Source organism: Sorex araneus, chromosome 2 (assembly GCF_027595985.1).
Source record: "Sorex araneus isolate mSorAra2 chromosome 2, mSorAra2.pri, whole genome shotgun sequence".
In the NCBI taxonomy this organism is placed as follows: domain Eukaryota; kingdom Metazoa; phylum Chordata; class Mammalia; order Eulipotyphla; family Soricidae; genus Sorex; species Sorex araneus.
Window position 1 is genome coordinate 360,917,481 of NC_073303.1, and position 16,828 is coordinate 360,934,308.

Sequence of the window (16,828 nt, forward strand, 5' to 3'; positions counted from 1 at the left end):
AGTGTTTGTTTTGTTTTTCACATAAATTACACAAATTTCTCTATTGATCTATTTGGAGACACCTTTTTTTTTTTTTCAAACAGCATTATCTAATATCTTGGCAACGCCATAACCTCTCTCTTTAAGCCATAGTCTGTGGAACTGGAGAGAATCATCCTGTTGAGGGAAATTAGCCAGAGGGAGAAGGAAAAGCATCAAATGATCGCACTCATCTGTAATACATAGAAAAACAAAACAAGGGTGTGAAAGACATCAACTGAAAACAAACCCTGCACTAGAATACAGGCCTAAGAGTATCCTACTAGAGAAGATCGGGGCAGGGTGATGTGGTAGACTGGAGAAACACAAGAGCATTGGGAGGATTGGTGGAGGGTGTTGGGCACTTGGGTGGTGGTAAGGTTAAGTAACTGTATACATCAGAACTATAAATGTTAACACTATTGTAAATGTATTACATAAGCCATAATAATGTTTAAAAATATTTAGAGAGAGTACTGAAGGGTCATGGGCACTTAAGTGGTGATGCAATAAATTTGTGCATCAGAACTAAAACTGTTAGAACAGTCATCCTATTGTAACCATCTTGCCTTAACCAACATTTTAAAAAGTATTCTGCATCTACCCACTTCTCCCCATTTCCACTGTAATGCACTAGCCCAAAGTCTCTTTATTTCTTATCTGATTCATAGACTTAGTCTCAGAACCGGTTTTCTGTCTTCTTCCAAAGATCTTAATTTTCAACACAGCACAGCAACAGAGCAACCAAGATTTTTTTTTTAATGATTTATCAATGTCAGCACTGTAGCACTGTCGTTCTGTTGTTCATCGATTTGCTCAAGCGGGCACCAGTAACATCTCCATTGTGAGAATTGTTGCTACTGTTTTTGGCTTATCAGATATGCCACGGGGAGCTTGCCAGGCTCTGCTATGTGGGTGGGATACTCTCCGTAGCTTGCCGGATTCTCCGAGAGGGATGGAGGCATCGAACCTGGTTCGGCGCATGCAAGGCAATGCTCTACCTGCTGTGCTCTCACTCCAGTCCATCAATGTCAGCACTGAAGATATTTTGGACCAGATAATTTCCTTTTATAGGAGGCTCTCCTGTGCTCTCCTGCCACTATGTAACCTCTGTGACCTCTTTCCACTACATACCATAGCACTCTTTCCAATTGAGATAACTCAAAACTCAGGACATTGCCTGGGAAGCAAATTCATCCTGTCCCAGTTGAGAATTGCTACTTTAACACATAAATTGGGCCTTTTACATCCTCCTACTCGCAACTCCCCACTAAGTGTCCAACATCTTCAGAGTTCAAACTTCCCTAGCTTGCCTACAAACTCCTACAAACCTCTGAAGACCTTTGGACTTAGTCCCGTGAATTCTTCCTCTTCTTCAATCTGACCCAGCCTTGTAGCCTCCAGCTGCTCTTGGGACAGGCAAGACATACTCCCACCTTAACTAGTGTTTGTTCATTGTTTTTCAGATAGAGCTTCTTTCCCTGTGTATAATTGCTACATTTCTCCAAGTCTATTTATGACCCTTTGAATTCATATATCAAATTCATATATTGAACCTATATCCTATGCATATTTGGAAATAGCATAGGGTTTAGATGGGATTATGATGGTGCCATTTCTGATGGGTTGTAAGGAGAGAAGAAACCAGGGCTCATGTTTTCTGTCTCTCTCTCTCCCTCAAATATTATTATAATATTATAACTAAGATGATAAAGATACTGACACTCATTGCTATCCAATAGAGAGATCGCTCTTCACTGGGTACTCATTAAATAGAATTTCATCTAAATAATTTGAATATAAATTTGCTCAGCGATCCATTACAGTCATAAAAAAAAAAAAACCCTGTCAATGTGGTTCAGCCCATTTCTACTCCTTTGAGAAAGCCCACAAACACAGGGGAAGTGAAGCCAGCTTACATTTAACCAAAATAGGGGAGAGAGCTCAAACTAAAGGCAGATTAAGTAATACATCAGTTTTTTTTTCTTGTAGGTGTTAATTTTCCATGGTCTTGGGGAAGTGATAACCTACATGTCAGACTGTAGTACTTGTTGAGCTGAAATAAATCCCACTACGCTTTACCCCATATCGTACAGCAAAATCAAGCTGTGGTTTAGAGATTTTGCTCTTGAAGCAGCAAAAGGATGAGGAAGCTATTCTCTCACTGTAACTTGGCCCTTATCATTTTTTTCTGTACCACTGAATTTAGCCAGAGGACACTTAGGCAGTTGCCCAGGGCACACACTTCTGGCTCTGTAAAAACCTCAGATCTCAACAAAGCTGCCTTTGCTTTGTGGAAAGTGCCATGTGCTCAGAATGTCTGATGCAGAACCTCTGAGTGGGCTCACGAAAAGATTTCTGCTGGGGCAGTAGTTTCTTGAACTCCACATGTTGTATTTCTATTTCTGAATTTTATTCTCTGTCCTGTAAGGAGGAAAAAAAAGGAATGAATCACTGTATCAAGATCATATTGGGTTCAGCAACCTTTTTACATAGATATTTGGTCATGTTGGACTAGGTAGGCGAATGTCCTGACCCTAAAATCACTTTTGCTGATTCAATTCTGGTAACTTTCTAAGATTACAGTCTTCTCTATAGATATGTCAGAACTGGACAGAGTCTGAATTCATATGCTGATTATGAACTTTGGCCTTAGTCTCTTAGAAGCAAGTTCACGGGGCCTCGGGGTAGGTTTTCCAGACAAAATACACACTGGCCAGATGAATTTTAATTTTTGGTATAGAACAAATAACATTTTACTTTAAGTATCTACTATGAAATAAACATTTAGGCATATTTACTCCAAAACAATGCTGTTTACAAATACGAATATAACTAATGTTATTAATTCTTATTAGCTGTCACCTACCAAGCTCAATCTGTCAATTATTGGGGTGAACAACTTGAACCATCCTTTTGAATTTTTGTTTATATTTTTATTTATTGATTCACTACATTTTGATTATACTCAATAAATATCCACAATAAAACTTACCTCTGATTACTTCTGGTTATGATTTTTGTTGAACTTTAATAAATACTCTTGAATTTAAACACATTTTTAAATACTCCTGAATTCAAATGATTAATGTATTATTTAAATACAGGAATAAAATCTAATTCATTTCTGATTTCTGTTTATTAACAATTGTAGTTTACCTGGAGGTTGAGAGCCTTCAAAGAAAGGCTCCAAGAAAACTCTCCAAGAAAAGCTGAAAAGATTACCATACTTTCAGACAATATTTTACTTTGTCTCTTGTCAAAGTAGGGTGGATAAAGAACCAATAAGTTATAGAAACCCCAATGGACAATGGCTTTGCTGGAATATGAGTTACTTTCTCCCAGATTACTCTGATTTTTGTTAGATTTGCCACCAGATGTCTCTGTGCTATTCTTTCTTTTCACACATAAGCACATCTCTTGACTATAGAGAACTCAATTTTATCTCAAACATGAACACCCTCAATTTTAAGAACTGTGTACTCTCTCTGGCTCCAGAAACCTTGCTTATAGTTCACAATGAGGCTAGAACCACAGCCTTCTAGCAATAGCTGTCATCTAGAAATTCAGTAGATCTCTGTGGGCTCCAAGATGGCCCCAAATTCAATTATATTGTCACTGTCACTGTCATCCTGTTGCTCATCGATTTGTTCGAGTGGGCACCAGTAACGTTTCTCATTGTGAGACTTATTGTTACTATTTTTGGCATATCCAATACACCACGGGTAGCTTGCCAGGCTCTGTTGTGCGGGCCCGATACTCTCAGTAGCTTGCTGGGCTCTCCGAGAAGGGCGGAGGAATAGAACATGGGTTGACCTCGTGAAAGGCGAATGCCCTACAGCTGTGCTAACTTTTTTGGAGAGAGAACTATCATCATTACAATTTTTCAGAAGAAATCTTTTAGCAGCTCATTTTGTTATTAAGAAATATTCCAAGGAATATTCTAAATGTCCTGTTGACAATAGAATTTTGATTTTGCTTAATGAAATAGTAGCATTTGGCATCTCCACTGAGTGTTGGTTACAGTAAGGAAAGTTGAGATAGTCAGCAGCATGCTTTCTTGGCTCTTCAGCCACTTGAATGGTTGAAAATGTGTCCAGTCATTTACCTTCTTAGATCATCGTCCTCATAATTTCATCTGTGCTCTTAAAAAAAGCAATTGACTTAGATTGCAGCTATGAATGATTATAACATGTTCCAAAGAACACAAAGATACCTGTATTCTTGTCCTGACCACCAGGTAATTTTGAGGAGGGATTGCCAAGATTTGGGGACCTGGAGGATCCCAGCCCCAGGGGATTTTGACAGCATTGATCATGGAACTGTGTCCAGAATGGATCATGGACTGGTTTGGAGTGGAGCCTGAGAGATTGTTCATTTCCGTTATGGTTCTTTGTATTACTGGTTTTGTTTGTTGTAGTTTTGTTTGCATTTGGGGGCACATTTGGGAACGCTTAAGTGTTACTTCTGGCTCTGACATCAGAAATTACTCCTGGTGGTGCTCAGAACACATGGGATGTTGGCTATTAAACCCAGGTTGGCGATGTGCAAAGCAAGCACTATCCCTCAGACCTCACTTTGTGATACTCTTATTGCTAATGGGGGGACAATAATTTTAGGTTTATGTATAATGTTTTAATTTATCTGTAGCATTTTCATGTAATATAACATTCATATTCTGACATATTAAGCTTTGTAAGTTTATGTAAACTTAGGATATGATTACTTTGTGATTGCTTTGTTTTGTTTTTAAAATTTTCCACTCCATTGCATTAGTTCACTGGCATTATAAACTTTTTTTAGAGCTGATGTTAGAATTACCATTGCACATGTACTTCATGTTTGATGGATTAAAAATAAATTATGTTCATCCATCATCCACAGAATAATTTAATTGTCTTCAATGGAGATCTCTTTCTGTATCATTATAAAAAAATCAGTTAGAGTAGCACTTATTTCTAGGAAGATATGATGAAGACAGGGTTTTCTGGGTTGATTTTATAAATTTGGGAGTCTTAGAATGTCCAGGTATCCCAAAGTGAAAGTTTCTGTAATGGGAAAGAGATAAAATTATGCATAGTAAGTTCTGTGGGGATTTCTGTGACATTTCTCATTTTAAAAACATTCATGAGCTTCTTTTTAACTCCTTCCTACTTTTCATAAATTTCATTTTTTAACTTTCATTGGTTTAACTAGAAGTCTTTACATTTTGGACTTTGAAAGGGATTTCTGACCCTATGGGGATTTTTTTTTCTCGCTTAGTCATGTTTGATATTGAAGATAAAATCTCATACCTAAAAGAAACCCCACTCTAAGTCTGTTTCTATGAATGAATGATCTTTAAAATTTTAAGAATCTGATAAGGAGAGCAAGTAGAAAGAATATTTCTGGCTCTGTGCTCAGGGATTACTCATGGTAGTGTCCGGGGCACTATGCAGTGTTCAAGTGGAGCCTCATACACCACATGAAGACAAGTGCCTTACTCCTCTTCTATCTTTTGCCTGACTCTACTGTGTTTTTTGTTCCTCTTTTTTGAGGTGGGATTGTTGGACCATACCCATTGGTTCTCAGGGGCTACTCCCCAATCTATTCTCAGGGAAACTTGTGGTACCAGACTTGTTTATTCAAAACAAGTACCCAATCTTTCGATCTATCTCTCTGGTCCAAGGTCTTTTCTTTTCCAGATGCTCAATTAACATAAGCCTAGACTCAATTAACATAAACCCTAAACCATATTATCTCTAAGAGCATTTACGTTTGAAAAATCTAAAGAAAATAGATGTCTGGAGGTGCGGAGTCATGGGGCTAGGGAATCATGCATTGTGTCTACAAGGTCCTAAGTTCAGAACCTAGTACCGTACCTATACCACACTCCAAACCATTGGTGTCACTAGTGGCCCTAGCACTGCTCTATAGAGAAGGACAATACTGTAGGGCTGTTGGATTGAACTGTCCAGCTCGGTTTGCTGAACGTCACTGAGAAGAGCTCCTAATCCATTGGACACTACTTGGGAAGCTGTACCCCCACATTAAATAGATGTTAATAGTTCTCTGTGACCTCATCTATATTATTAGGACACCACTGAAGATTTTGTTTTATTGTTAACTGTATATAATCTACTGTGTTTCAGTGGGCTGTGTGAATAGTAAAGTAGGTAAGGTTCTTGTCTTATTATACATAGTCAAGATCCAACTTTGATCTTTGGTAGTGTCTATGGTTCTCTGAACTCCCCAGAGGTGATCCTGGGGTACTAAAATAACCCACAAGCACGTCCAGGAGTGATTAAAGCTCTTCCTTCTATAAAAATAATAGACATTTTAATTTTTCTTGGTCAGATTTGGTGACTCCAAAGTATATTTTATAATGGGAAAAACGTTGCTTCTTTATGAAACATCTATGGAAAATACTAATATTGGAGCTCAAAAGAATGAACACCAACAGTCTAATAAAAAATAAAGGACAAAAAAAATAGAAAAACTTCCTTTGTTCAGAATATCTCCATTGTAAGGTGGAGATTCTTTTTTTCACACACTTCAGAGGTGTTCTTCTTTTGCATTCTGGTTTGTTCTTCTGTCCATTGTCCAAGAGGTGGGACTCTTAGATCAGGACCCTCATTAAGATCTACATTCCCTAATTTTAGTCACAATGATTTAAGAAAAAGCCTCTACCATTATTTCATTGCTATCTTTAATTTCACCCTCGGTGTCCTTTTCCCTCATGCATTAAGTCAGTGTTATTAATTTCAGATGTTTAGAGGAAACATTTTACTAAAAAAAGATTGCATATCATCATAATATGTATTGTTAAAACAAATATGTACCGGTAAAAATATTTCATGCTAATGCAATATGCACTGATTAGATAAATATAACATGTGCTGTTAAAACAAATCTCTAGTATGCATACTGGTGAGTAAGTATTCCAAGAAAAAAAGCCAGCACTTAACCAAAATTAAAGGCAGGGTGATGCATTGGCGGGGGAAGCAGTCCTTCACTTCCTTGAGATAACCCAAGATAATCCAAGGAGTGGAAGCAGCTTGGGCCTAGCATAGGCTGAAAAGTTGAAGAGAATTCCACTGTAGTAGCACTGTAGCACTGTCGTTCCATTGTTCATCAATTTGCTTCAGCGGGCACCAATAACATCTCCATTGTGAGACTTGTTGTTACTCTTTTTGGCATATCGAATACGCAAGGGGTAGCTTGCCAGGCTCTGCTGTGCAGGCAGGATACTCTTGGGAGCTTGCTGGGCTCTCTGAGAGAGCCTTTTTAGTAACAGACTCTACTTGCTTGCATCCGCCTTTTCTAAAATCTTAGCAAGGGAAGTTTGTTGCTTGAAGCTGTAGGTTGTTCCATTCCTGAGCCACAGATTCAAAATGTTATTGTTGAAAGGAATACAAAGCTCAAATTGCCAGGGAACTGCGAGGATAATTGTGCTGAAGAAAAGTTAATCTTTATCTAACTTTATTAAATTATGTACTCATGGCACTGAAAGCTGCAATAACCTCCTTGTTTCAGATTAAGTGGATTATTTATTTGTGATAATGGGCATATGGGCTCATTAACATATTGTCATAAACAGTTGCATTAAATGTATTATGCATTCTGCAACATAAATAAGGTATTCAACACGAGGTTATTGTTTAAAATATAGGCCTCCAGGAAGAACCGAAATGCAATAAGTGCTTTTTCATAGAGTTGCCTGGTTTTGAATTCTAAATTTATTTTTACTCTATTGATGCTACTTGTATGGAAATTGCAAGACTTTAGTGAAATTGCTAAATATTTAAGAACATTAGAACTTCTGCTTTTTCATCCTTCATGAATCTCAATCTTGGTGTTCATGAACTTATGTTTCTCTTCTTGTCAAGGAAGATATTGTGTCAACTTTGGGGAAAAAATTGCTGCCACATTCGTTCCCAGCTCATTAAGTTTAGCTTAGTTAATTTGTAAATACCTGCAATCCAATCTAGTTTTGAAAGTTTCCAAACAGACACTGAACTTAGAGTGAAACTGGTTCAAGTGCTTCATTAAATAGTTTTGAGAAAACTAAGGATTTATAAAAACTCTATTGAGGCATAGATCTGTAAGCTACAGGGGTAGGACCAGGGACTAAATAATCAGGCTTCCAATTTAATGAACTTCCAGTGGGAGAAGAAGAAATGCAAAAAATGCATTGGTTATGGTTAAAAAAAAAAAACTATTGTAACAATAGAACCAATAAAACTGAAATCATAATATCTAAACTATAAAAACTAAACTTAAAAAAATATGGGGGCTGGAGTGATAGCACAGTGGGCAGGGCATTTGCCTTGCATACAGCTGACCCAGGTTCGATTCCCAGCATCCCATATGGTCCCCTGAGCACCACCAGGAGTGATTCCTGAGTGCAGAGCCAGGAGTAATTCCTGAGCATCACCGGGTATGACCCAAAAAGTAAACAAAAAAAAAAGAAAAAAGAAAAAAATGTGCCTGTCTAGAATGAAGGCTGGAAGTTCAGGGGAAAATAGGACATTGGTGGAGGTAAGTTGACATGATAACTTTGGTGTAGGAAAATTGTATGCTTGAAACTCAACTATAATTGACTGTACAAATCATGGCATCTAAATAAAATTAAAATAAGTAATTTAAAAGATCTGTGGGGATAAGAAGTTTGTTGGTTAGTCAAGAGGCTAGACTTTCCAGGGTCATTCACTGTAGACTTAAAAGTTCACAGTTATTGTATGGTTTCTAATCGAGGAAATAGAATAGTTTGGTATTACAATGAACATAATTCCAGCTGCTTTCTTTGGATTAATGTTATAGTTGAGTGTCTAAAAGCACAATAATAAATGATGCTATTTCACAGACAAAATTCAGCAGGAGTAAAGTAACAGACTTCAAATACAAGTTTTACAAAAAAAACAACAACTGAGAGTCACAAATGCTGCCATTAAGAAATAGAGAGAATAGAGAGACAAGTGAGAGGTTTACATTCACTGGAAAGTGAGTTATACAGAGCAAGGACTCAATCTGTGCATTAGATCAAGTACGGGTCAATATTTTATTAGAGTACTGATTGTAGGCCATCACTAAGATAATACAAAGTTGACACTTAAATGATATAAAAGAGAAACATTTCACAAAGTATAAAAGAAATTAATTCTGTCTCAGAAAAATAACAGAATGTGATGACATTGGCAGTGATTCTATGGATAAAACATAATTTGGGGACTTGGGGAAAGGGACAGGTGGTGTTTGGGACATATCTTTGTAGCTTAGGGGTCTTTTCTTTCTCTGGTCTCGAGAAATACACCTAGCATGTCAGGGGACCATATGGGATGCCAGGATTCAACTGGGTTGGCCAAAAGCAAGCATCCGACCTAATGCCCTATCAACCCAGCCCAAGTCTGGGAATATTTTCAAAGAAAGGAAAAGGTGGGGTGGGCAATGAGCTAAAAGTGTCGTGGCACTGCCATATTCAAGACCTGACTTCAATTCCATGGCACGGCATGGTCCTCTGAGCACTGCCAGGTGTAGTCCTGGTCACCCCAAGCTCTGCAAAGGAGGCCCTTTGTCCCTTGACCCTCAAACACCACCTATCAAAGTAGCACTGCACAACCTAGCCAGATATCCAAGCTATCAGGTCAAACATGACCCTGGGCCCCCAGCACCACAGAATAGTCCTTGATTTTTTAAAAATTGAAACAAAATATTCCTTCACAAGAATAAAGGGCTCTTGCAAAGATAATGTCCATGCCCTTTGCATTTTCAACACAGTGAGGCAGGAATTGGGATTAATTGGAAGTTGAAAGCTCAGTAAGACTCTAAGAATGATTAAATATTGAAAACAAGATGCCAAGGGACTCTGTAGACTCTCTAACCCCAGAGATCACTAAAATGAAATTGAAAGTGATTTTATTTGAATAATTTAGGTTTACATCTCTCTGAGCAAAGGTGACTGCAATGACCTCCTTAGAACTCTTCAGAAGTTTTGATTGCACATCTAAATATTTTACTTAATATTTTAAGTAAATGTATTTTACTTAATGCTCGAGCAAATTGATGATCAATGGGATGACAGTACTATTATTATTGCTCCTCGATTTGCTTGAGCGGGCACCAGTAATGTCTCCATTGTGAGACTTGTTGTTACTGTTTTTGGCACATTGACTATGCCAAGGGTAGCTTGCCAAGCTCTGCTGTGGGGGTGAACTAATGCCCTATCCGCTATGATATCGCTCCAGTCCAAATGAACATGAGTGCATATTTCTTTGTTTTTTTTGCAGGGTAGGGGCATACAATTGATTGTGCTCAGGATTACTTTTGGCTCTGCAATCAGGGATCACTCCTGGTGAGCTCAGAGGACCTTATTAGGCACAGGGGATTGAACCCAATTAAGTCACATGCAAAGCAAGCACTTTGCATGTGACTTAACTTACCTTCTGTGCTGTCTCTCTGGTTCCACATAACCTTTCCAAATTGTTGTTATTTTTACTCCTGGGAAAAATGCTGGGAAGTGAAATCATTAGGTCTTGTGGGATCGATAGATTTATTTGAAAATATTTCAATGCTGTTTTTTCTAGAGTTGGAACCAGATGACATTCACACCAACAGTGAATTCAGATTCCTTTTTAATTCCCATGAACACTGTTTATTTCCAGTCTTTATGATATATGCTATTCTTACTGATGTGAGGTCATTGTCGTTTTGATTTGCATGTCCCATATAATAAGGTGACAATAAGCACTTTTTCCATCTACTGACTTTGTTCCAAATACTTTTTCCTACTATGTCCATAGGGCTGGAGCAATAGCACAGCAGGTAGGGCATTTGCTTTCCATGCAGCCGACCCGAGTTTGATTCCTCTGCCCTTCCCGAAGAGCCTGGCAAGCTACTGAGAGTACCTCGCCTGCATGGCAGAGCCTGGAAAGCTACCCGTGGCATATTCAATATGCCAAAACAGTAACAACAAGTCTCAAAATGGAAATGTTACTGGTTCCTGCTCGAACAAATCGATGAGCAATGGGATGACAGTGACTATGTCCATGGTTAACTTGTTTATTGTTTGTTAATGAAAAACTATTCCTCGGTTATATATCTTTAACTAGTGGATTCTATATTCAGAACATATAGAGAAAAATAGGCTTCTTAAATCTTAGCTACTCCACAACTAATTGTAGTACATTAAAATATCTAGCTTTATTTGAAAACCATTATTCTTGTCTAAATTTTCAAATACTGACAGGTGAATTAACCCATCCAGATTTTTATAAATTCTTAATTTCTGTTATGATTACATTTTGAAGTAATTATTTTAATTGTTATTACCTCACTTTTTTGCTCATTTAACTTATTCTTGATTTTAAGAGCTATTATTCTTGGACATTTTTCAAAGATACAGCTTGTTTTTTTTAAAAAAAAATTAATACCTAAGGCCAGGAAGACTGGACAATGGGTGGATAGTAGTTAAGATAGAGGATTATGACATTAGTTGGAAATGATCACTCTAGACAAGAACTGAGGGTTGAAAGTAGGTAAGGGAATATATGTGATAAGTTTTCAACATCTATCTTGCAAACTGTGATGCCTCAAATGAGAGCAAGAATGAGAGGGAAGAGAGGTGCCTGCCATAGAGGGAGGCCAGGCTGGCGGTGGTTTGTAGGGGTGGGAGGAAAACTGCGGACACTGGTGCTGAAAAATTCCACTCGTGGAGAGATGGATGTTGAAACATTGTATGATTGAAATCCAATCATGAATAGCTTTGTAATGCTCTATCTCATGGTAATTCAACAAAATAAATATATTTTAAATTTTTTAAGCATTCATAAAAGATTTATAAAAATTCAGAGGATAGAAGCTTGAAGTTATTTGGGTGAGTGAACATGTTCGCCTGTGCCTTCCTGTTCCAGGTTTCCAGATTAAGGCATTCACAGCATTGCACTTCCTGTCCGAGCCGTCCGATGCCGTCACCATGCGGGGAGGGAACGTCCTGCTGAACTGCTCTGCGGAGTCTGACCGCGGGGCCCCAGTCATCAAGTGGAAGAAAGATGGAATCCACCTATCCTTGGCCATGGATGAAAGGAAGCAACAGCTCCCGAACGGATCTTTGTTGATCGAAAACGTTCTTCACTCCAGACACCACAAGCCAGATGAGGGACTTTACCAATGTGAGGCCTCGCTGGGAGAATCTGGTTCCATTATCAGTCGAACAGCAAAAGTTTCAGTAGCAGGTAAGTGACTCTTCTCCTTTATGGTTCCGTCTTTTGTCTTTACTTATTTTTTTAAAATTGGACTTTGCATTGTCAGTGTTTTTTTTTTTTAAAAAAAAAGAAAGAAGACTGTTTATTTCCTCATGGCCCTAATTGATATTTTCCCCTTAGATTACCTTGTAAAGCTATAGAATGGTTCTCCTCAGCAATTAACATAGCAAATTCATAATGCTATGCTAATTGTTAATTATTTGTTTTTTATTGAATCACCATGAGATATAGTTGTAAAACTTACATGTTTGAGTTTCAGTCATACAATGATTGAACACCCATCCCTCCACCAATGCACGTTCTCCACCACCAATGTCCCCAGTATACCTCTTTTTTCCAACTCTCCCCCTGCCTCTATGGAAGACAGTTTCCCCCATACTCTCTCTCTACTTTTGGCCCAACAGTTTTAGACTTGCAGGGAGAAGAATGGTATTGTTCTTGATAATGATTTGTCTAAGAGTCGGGATTTTTGCAAATTTTGACATAGGACACACAGCGAAGCAAATGTACTTAACCTGAAATAAAATTCACCCTCAGATGGGTAAGCAGGTTTGAAGAGCTGCTTTCAAATCTCACCTACATTGCTAAGCAATCATTTAAATCTCATGGACTATGTTTTTGCTATCCACCATGGTTATCTTGCTCTGAATCTATTTAGTCAATGCACTGGAAGACTGAAAGAATGAGAACTCACTGTCTAGTTCAGACAGGGCCGCCACTAACCCCCTTCTTTATCCCCACGGTATTTTCGTGAAAGAATGAAAAAGTGTAAATAAAAGACATTTCTGTCATCTGGTGGTATAGAAAGAAATGTGTGCACTTAGTTCATAAGTCTAGTTCCCCAGCTTCATTTCACCAGTAAGCGTGATTCTGTCAGATCTCAACAAGCCTGTTTTGAGGGGTGGGCCCTTCACTTAGAGATATTGTGTCACTCCATTCTCTTGTAACCTGGGCTAACCATATTTTATTTAGTAGGTATACTAAACCTCTTCATTCTACTTAAAATGAAGATATACACCCTAGCTAGCATCACCCGCCTCTGCTTTAGCGGTGAGAGTGAAGCATGGTTATATAAAGCCCCCTCCACTCAGAAGAAAAATAAAATGACAGCTTGATCATGATAACAAAGGTTATCAACCATCTGGAACTTGAGTGATAGATGTCAAGTCTGATTGATGAGTATTAAATATAGAGAGATCGAAAAGTCTTCATGTTAATTATGACTGACTAGAAGGAACAAGTGGAAAAGTACTAAGGATGAAAGAAAACTCTGATTTCCCAGAGTGTTCCAAATGAAGTGGACAGGATGCAATTTGATTTTCTCATTTTAAAAAATTTCCGAACTCTCAGATCCTAACCACCAAGCTGGTTCTACTGACTTGAGTGAAGTGGGCTGGCATTTTGAGAACTTATTCCAAATCTATATCCTGCTGATGAAAATGACCCGATGGTTATGGTTTTAGTTTTCCAGCAATTTAGATTCACTCTTAACTGTTTTGTTTCAATGTTGAGATGAAAAAAGATTCCTTCCCCGTGCAACATTAAAATAAAGTGGCTTCGACTTTCATATTCTGTAGAAGGATAGGCTGGCAGATTCAGTCACTGAGTTACAATCTAACATTAGATTGTATCATTTCAAGGCAATAAGGCTGTTCACAGCATTTTAAACAGTTACCGTGCTGTTTGGCAACACAGCATACATCAATGTTATTTCTGCTGAGGTTAAGATTGCCAAACCACTGGAATGCATAAGGGGCATATATCTTCCTTGTAATAAAGACCAGGAGCTTGATTTAATCTCATTTTCAAAGCATTAGCCGTCAATAAACCAGTCACCACTAAAAGGTAACAGCTTCGCTTCGATGAAAAAAAATATTTGGTTCTGAGGGTTTAGGTGCCAGGAAGAGCATATTTAAAATAATGGCCCCCTTCTCTTTTTGCTCTCTTGTAGTGTCTTTTGATGAAATGAAATATGGCACATGAAATCGGTCTTTAATCAATCAGCACATTTTATGCAGTGATCTTGTCATGTCCATCCATCCTGCTTTCTAGGAACTTCTCAAGTGCTTTAATCTTTGACTACACATTTAACTGGAGAGCGAGAGAGGGTTGGACAGATAAACCAGGGTTACCATCCCATTTGATTGCTTATTCAGTTTCTCACTGTGGAGGAACTCTTCCTGGCAATTGTGAGGTGTAGCAGTAAGAACTGCATGGGCTTTTAAACAACGCCATTTGAAAGAAACTGAGTCAATATTTGTGGCATATTTTTAAATCCAACTAAATTTTTAAAGTTGTTTTTTAATTTCAATGTCTGAAAAATTGTTGTTTCTTAATCCAGTTTAGAAATGATCCCTGAACTGGAGCGATAGCACAGTGGGTAGGGCATTTGCATGCCTTGCACGCAGCCGACGCAAGTTCGATTCATCCATCCCTCTCGGAGAACCCAGCAAGCTACCGAGAATATCCAGCTTGCATGGCAGAGCCTGGCAAGCTACCTGTGGCATATTTGATATGCCAAAACAGTAACAACAAGTCTCACAATGAGATGTCACTGGTGCCCGCTTGAGTATATCAATGAACAGCAGAACGACAGTGCTCCAGTGCTCCAGAGCTAATCCAGTTTGGTCTAATAAATTGTATAGTGTGTCTCTGTGTTTAGTTCTATAGATTGAGGACACTTTGAAGAAAGAAGTCAAGTTGGACATTATAAAACTTTGGTCACCTGTACCTAGGAAATAATCTGGCTTTTTTATAGTTGTTAAGTAGAGATTATTTTACCAATAAAGATATGGCATTTTGTGCCTTATATGGAGAGTTCTGTGGCACTGCAAAGTCTCTCTCTCTCTTTCTCTATCTGTCTCTCTCTGTCTCTCTGTCTCTCTCCGTCTCCCTCTGTCTCTGTCTCTGTCTCTGTCTCTCTCTCTCTCTCTCACATACACACACAGACACACACACCTTTTTTGAATTTAATTTTAGAGAGGGGTGTGTTGTTTCCCGGGTATTGCTTAGGAGGCCAGAACCATATTGTGACAAGATACAGCTGGATCTGCCATATGTCAGGCATTCACCTTAACCTTGTCCTTTTTCCGGTTCCCTCTTCCACATTTTAAAAACCCCTCCTTAGTTTTCCTTTTGTCCTCCTTCCACCTCGTCATTATATTTGATAATATTATGTTAATTTACATAATTTTTTGCTACATAAAAATGTCTTGGTGGAATAAGTTAATAATAATTTTCTTTTTATCTTAATAGCTTAGACTATTGAGAACTTTGCTTAGAAGATAAACAGGAACTAGAAATTTTACTTGCTGCGTAAGCCAAGGATGTAGCTCATTGATAGAACACTTGCCTTTTATGTTTGAGGCTCTGGATTTGATTTCTGGCACCATAAAAAAAAATTAAGGCAGTTCTTAAAAGAAAATTGTATGGGAGAGATAGCTTGAAGGTCAGGAGTACATGCCTTGCATGCCCTGCATTTGATTCCTGGCACTGCATGGTTCCCTCCCCACCACCGGGTGTAGCTCCAGTGACCTCCAGAACTGCATTGCAGGGTCCCATCACTGAACCACCAAAAGTAGCTTCTGGGTTTCCTCAACTGGGGACCAGAGATGTATGTCACTGATAGAGGTTTAATTGTCTCATAGAAGTGAGGCACCATGTTTTCGTGGCATCACCTTAAGAAGAAAAAAAGGTAATGAACAGATGTGACTGCTATTTATGCCTTCACAAACTGCAAGATCAGTACGCACCTGTTCAGCATATTTTTCCTACATGCTCAGGTTTTACCACCTGTCTGAACCTCTGGTTTCTCATCTATAAAACAGACATAGTAGTAACTAACTTACCTCCAGGTGGCTTTTCAATAACATCTAGGATGTAAAGCCTGCTAGAACAGAGGATTTTTTTTTTCCTGTTGTCTGGGTTCCTCTGGAAAACTTCAACAATCAAAATATCTATCAACAGACTAGTAGGAGCAAACAGAAATTTTGTTACAGACAGATGATGAATTCACATAGATGTGGATTTTTTAAAGTCAATGGGACAAGAAGGGCATATTCCTGAATTTAGGAATGGGAGAACACCTCAGTTTTTTAAGGAAGAGACTCAGATGGCGAAGAGTGGATAACAAGACTAAAAATAAGATCTCTGACTAAATTTGTCTTGTCATATATAGAAAGATATTTCCTCTTGAAAAGATGGTTCCAGTAAAAATGCTCATTCTCAGTAATTTTTATTCTTTTAGATGGTTAAGTGAGTGATAAACATTTCTCATTCATCTGCAGGGCCTTGATGTTCTCAGCTCAATATGAGAAACACAGCAAAGAGCCATGTCTTAGGACAGCCATTCTGAACAGGCGTTACCTTCAAAATTAGAGAATTAGAACCTCTGACCATTTGCTTCAGCACCTTTTATTAGGTTTAGAATATTAATATGAATTTTTCTGTTATGCTAAAAAAAAAGCAGAATTCTTTTTGTATGGACACCCAAATTGGCAAGTTGACTTGAACACATATAGTCTAACTCTCCACACATGTATTGTGCTCCCTTAGTACTTGGATTAATCCAA

General features: G+C 38.2%; 1 protein-coding gene across 1 annotated transcript in view; it reads left to right on the forward strand.

Annotated features, from left to right (window-relative positions):
- Positions 1-16,828, forward strand: part of DCC (DCC netrin 1 receptor) — a 1,194,095-nt gene that overhangs the window by 416,640 nt on the left and 760,627 nt on the right. Inside the window, exon 2 of the mRNA XM_055127868.1 lies at positions 11,907-12,227. Within this exon, the coding sequence (XP_054983843.1) occupies positions 11,907-12,227 (321 nt within the window). The remainder of the gene's footprint in view (positions 1-11,906; positions 12,228-16,828) is intronic.